Source organism: Dasypus novemcinctus, chromosome 10, assembly GCF_030445035.2.
Source record: "Dasypus novemcinctus isolate mDasNov1 chromosome 10, mDasNov1.1.hap2, whole genome shotgun sequence".
NCBI lineage: Eukaryota > Metazoa > Chordata > Mammalia > Cingulata > Dasypodidae > Dasypus > Dasypus novemcinctus.
In genome coordinates, this window is record NC_080682.1 from 39,918,234 (window position 1) to 39,923,651 (window position 5,418).

At 35.9% G+C, this 5,418-nt stretch overlaps 1 protein-coding gene across 1 annotated transcript; it reads right to left on the minus strand.

The window, feature by feature from the left end:
• Window positions 1-255: 255 nt before the first annotated feature.
• Window positions 256-4,494, minus strand: LOC101439206 (olfactory receptor 4C11-like). The gene is made up of 2 exons (XM_004483926.3): window positions 3,594-4,494; window positions 256-299 (listed from the first exon to the last, which is right to left on the minus strand). The coding sequence occupies exons 1-2, from the start codon at window positions 4,492-4,494 to the stop codon at window positions 256-258; spliced, it is 945 nt and encodes a 314-aa protein (XP_004483983.2).
• Between the last annotated feature and the right edge of the window lie 924 nt (window positions 4,495-5,418).

Consider the following 5,418-nt stretch of genomic DNA (forward strand, 5'->3'; position numbering starts at 1 on the left):
ATTTGATTTCAAAGTCTGAGAGTCATTCTTAAAATGATGGCATCTTCTCTTTGGGGCTACATATGGACCCACCCTTTCCTCAGGCTAGTGCAATGGCCATTTTATTGGTTCCTCCCTCCTCAAGCATCTGGGAGGCAATGCATCTCTAGACATCACCCTTAAAGAGCATTGGGGTGATGGCCACAACTTCTCTGAACAATGGGATAAAGTCTTAGCCCCCAGGGAACAGTGAAGAGAAGACAAATCCTCCCTAACCTATGCATACAAGCTTAACCCTCTCATAGCAATGAGTTGACCATCTGTCCTTCCTTCATCTGTGGAAGGCATGCCTGCCTCTCTCAGACCTATGGGGCAGTGACCTCAACTTTCCTAATCCTTCAGGAATGTGTTCCACCCTCTCTGTACCCTGGGGTGGCAAAACTCTCCCTGAACATTGGGTGAGAACATGCACCCTCTTCAACTGCTGGGGCAAACTCACCCTCTCTGTATACATGGGTGGGGTTCCCCTCTTGGCCCAAAGCAATATCTTAATTCAAGATCTCAGATTACATGGTTTTCCTCTTAAAGCTGTTGCTCCTTCAGTCTCTCCTTTCCATGTTCCTTTTAGTCCAGGTTGACAGTGGGTTTTGTTCATACAGCTCTCAAAAAAGCTTGTTGGTTTAGCATGCAAGGAGCCAGGGTCCAAGCCATCAGACAGTAACACTTTCCATGAGTTTTTCCTAGATAACCACATCTTCTATACTGATTGACAAGTTCCAAGTTTAGTTACATCCTCAAAAGAGTTGCTGTTTCTGGGGACTTGATTTTCAGAGGCTTGGAATTTCCAGAATCAGTTTCTGGTTACTTTGTGTCCAACAGTTCAGTCCTCGGCTTATCTCACTCATCTAGCATTTTGCTATAAGCTGCAAGAGGAAGCCAAGCTGCATTCTCCAGGTTTACTTTGGAAATTTCTTCAGCTAAATTCCCAGGCTCAACATTTTCAAATTCTGCCTTCCATAAAACATCAAGAGTCAATATACTAGGTTCTTTGCAACTTTAGAGCACTGATCACCTTTCCTCCAATTTCCAATAATAGTTTCAGGGTTTGCTTCTAAGGTCTCATAAAAAGTCTCTTTAGGGTCCATATTACTATCAAAAGTCTATTCAAAACACTGTAGGTCTTTTCTACCAAACATTTCACAATTTCACCGAAAAATACCTCTTACCCATTTATAAAACAATTCCAACATTTTGGTCATTGCAAAAGCGTTTCCCCACTCTTTGGTACCAAATTCTGTATTAGTCAGCCAAAGGGATGCTGATGCAAAATACTGGAAATTGGTTTATTTCATGAAGGTTATTTATTTGGGGTGGAAGCTTACAGTTACCAAGCCATAAAGCATAACGTACTTCCCTCACCATAGTCTTTTGCCACATGTTGGAGCAAGATGGCTGCTGGCAACTGTCAGGGTTCAGGCTACCTGGGTTCCTTCCCTCCCAGGGCTTGCTTATCTGTGGGCTCAGTGTTCCTCTCTTCCTGGGGTTGCTTCTCTTTTCACAACCAACCTCCCCTGTGTACTTTCTGGGTCTTCAGCTTAATACTCTAGTATCAAAACTCCAACAGAAAAACTCCAACTCTCTTCTTTTGCCTGTCTTTTATCTGTGAGTCCCCACCCATTGGTGCCCTATTGACAAGGCCCATTAAAGTCCAAATCATAATTTAATTGAGTAAATGTGAAACTTTAGACAGGCCAGTTTATAAACATAATCCAATATCTATTTTTGGAATCATAACTATATCAAACTGCTACATATACCTATTATTTATATATGTATTTCCTTTTCCTGCCTGCCCTCACTAGAATTTAAAATCCAACAAAGCAATATCTTTGTCAATTTTATATAGGAATATATCCAATTCATTTGTATAGTTATGGGACCATAGCAGAAACTCATTAACTATTTGAGGTAGTTGTCATGATTGAGTGTTCAAAATTGGAAGAGTAAACCACACATCCTGCTGGTTTTTGTAAGAATGCCTAATTTGTGTTTATATTTGATAAATGTAAAAATACACCTAGGCATATTCTGGATCATCTGATGTCTAACTGACATCAGATATTAACCACCAAATTTCATTGTCAAAAATGACTGCTCCTAAGATGACACCAACCACCACTTGGCTATGTGGGGAGTTTAAGTAATCAGACACAAACTTGGTAAGTGATGAAAGCATTTCTATAAAGCAAATGACAAATGCCTTTGGGGTGAACTATATTGTTTCACAGTAGTTTCATTTGAGAAAATTCTTACTAACATTGATGTGCCAAACTCAAAATTGCCTTTGCTATGTCTCTATGTAATATTCATATGTGTCAAATTAACTATAAGATAAACTGTTCATTGGACAGTCCAAGGAAGCATGTCCTTATAAAAAACTAAATTACCATATAATGTTTGCTAGATAACAATAGAATTTGACCAAACATTAATGGTTGTGGTATCAAGTAGCCATAACTCACACATCCCTGGTAACACAAAAGTGTACCTGCCAGGCAGATTGATCTGAGAATCTAATATAATAATCAATGAACCGTATCCCTGCATTAAGATTATGCTCAATACCTAGTGAGAAATTGTGTCTTCTTGCTATATATACTCTGTCTTGTGTTCACATCCCCTAACATCTTTATCTGAATAGATTATAATGGTATCTTTTATTGTATTGCAAAGCTCTTTTATTGTTGAATGTCTCTTATATGTGATCTCATTCATGAAGTTTTGAGTTTTATAATATATTACACAATATTATAAAATTGTCACTGATTCACCAAACAAAATTTTGTTGAGTATCCCATCTTTACAATTTATGAGAAAAGTCTATAAAACTTAATATTATATATGAGTAATGGCTAACAAGAATGCAAAATAAATTAAAGTTCATTGACAAAGATTATGACTCATTCAGTGAATATATTTATTATAACTATAATTGCTTTTATTTGAAAAAAAATTATATTTTCTTCCCATAGATTCTCAAGAAGAAGATGAAAGGCTACATTGCAGTTGTCACCAAAAAAGACCAAGTTTCACATTACCTGATATTTATGGTGCTTTGGGATCATAAACTCCTGGAGTGACTTTGGCCTGACCTTGAGCCAGAAGATATGATCCAGAATCAGCAGTGTCAGAAATGAATTGTCAACACAATGAATCAGTCAAAAATCAAAAACAAATTATTAGACTTTGATCAAAAATATGGAGAATAGAAACCCAAACTCAAATAATGTGCAAAGATAGAGGTAAATGTCCAGAAGCAGCGGAATCAATCTCATAAACTGCAATTCAGAGAAAAGAAGTGAGGAGTGGATTTGGGCTCCAACAAATCTCGCTGAATTTATGTATTCTTATCTTTGTGATTTTGTCTTAAAACTTTAATGGTTGTCTATATCCCGTGCTCATTTTACTGACTTCGTCATCAATCCTAATGTGAGAGGATTATATTGTCTTCACCAGGATGAATATATTTTCTCTTTTTCTAACAATACATTTTGTCAAAACACAGATTTTTCATTTGATGTCTTTCACTGTGTTCCCTCAACTCAGTTTTATACGCCATAACTTTTTCATCGTATTTTTAATTTCTGCATTCCTCAGAGTATAAATCAAAGGGTTGAGCAAGGGTGTTCCAATAGTGTAAAACACAGCCACAGTCTTGTCCCCTGGATATACAGTTGGAGGGCGAGCATATGTGTATATACAAGGAACAAAGAATAAGATAACCACAATTATGTGGGAGGTACAGGTAGAGAGAGCTTTCTTTCTTCCTTCTGCACTCTGGTTACTCAGAGAATGTAAGATTAAAATATAAGAGATGATCAGGATTACAAAACTCACCATACATATGAACCCACTATTAAAGACTACGAGTAGATTTAAGACATGGGTGTCCATGCAGGCAATTTTCAACAATGGTTCCACTTCACAGGAGAAGTGATCAATAACATTAGGGCCACAGAAGGGTAATTTCAAAGCCACAGTAACATGACCTAAAGAATGGATACAAGATCCTATCCAGGCCAGTGTCACCATTGTACCACAGAGGTGTTGGCTCATGATGACTGTGTACTGCAGTGGCTTGCAAATGGCCACATAACGATCAAATGACATAAGGACGAGGAGAAAAACCTCCATGCAGCCAAAAAAGTGAAGTGTAAAGATCTGGATCATGCACTCATTATAGGAAATGACTTTCTTATCAGTTATAGCATTTACAATCAACCTGGGAACTGTGCTTGTGGAGAAGCATGCATCATCAAAGGATAAGTAGAAAAGGAAGAAATACATGGGGCTCCCATATAACCGACTACATCTGATAGTCATCACAGTAAGTGAATTTGCAAAGATAGTTGCAAAATAGAACAAGAGAAAGACCACAAACACTATTTTCTCCTCCAGAACATCATTTGTTAACCCAAGGAGAATGAATTCCTTCACACTTATATTCTGATACATAGTTAAGGTATATGTAGAAAGGACACCGCTGGTAATGGCTTATCTGCAAAGAAAATTATGAAAGTTATGATTTAGCAATTGGTTCACACCCACAGGAATGGATTAAATTTAAATACATGCTTTACTAGGGCACATACAGTTTTAAAACACCACAAAATTTAACTGTTAGCTCCTTCTATATATTCAAGTTTTTCATGGTTATCTATAATGGTGTAGTGATAGTTCATGTCCCTTTTTATATACATATAGGACCATTAATTGCCATTGTTTCTAACATATGGAAGGTGGCAGAGATTTCTTTTAAGGATAAAATTTATTACAGTCTCTACTTTGCTTAGTTAATAGAATTAATATCATAGTATACATTTCTTTGATTACTGGTTAGAGCATAATATTTTTGTAGATTTTTAATTCAAATATTTTATCTGTTCTGAATTATGAAAAATTGGTCAATTAATTTTTCAATATCTTTATATTTTGAGCTATTCCCTTTTCTCATTCTTACACAGTCAATTCTGTTGAAAAAATTTCACTTGGACTGTAGTTCATTACTTTTATTAAATAAGTTATAGTCTTAACAATGTCTTATTTTCTATAATTTAATTATTGCTCTCAAATGATCTGGAGTTTATTTTAGTATCAGTTTGAGGTATTCTCTTAATTCTGACTATTCACTAATTTGTCAATAATGCAATAATTTCATCAAGTAATTTATCATTAACGCCAAGGTTCTGCTCAGATCTGTGGTAGATGTAAGAGAAAGATTTCCTCAACATCCTGACAATTTAATTGGAGTGATAACATACATCTAAATTTTGACATTAATCATATAAGAATTACATGCAACTGTAGATGATAATATCAAATGAATTATGGTTTCAAAAATAATGGTTCCTTGAGGGTTAAATAACTAGTTAGTGAAGG

Bases quoted from the DNA above. Each gene is read 5' to 3' on its own strand.
- LOC101439206 (XM_004483926.3), bottom strand. From the start codon at position 4,494: ATGTATCAGAATATAAGTGTGAAGGAATTCATTCTCCTTGGGTTAACA. The intron at 300-3,593 runs GTATAAAACTGA...AAGGAAGGACAG, and splicing joins TACGATGAAAAAGTTATGGC to ATGGTCAACTCATTGCTATG.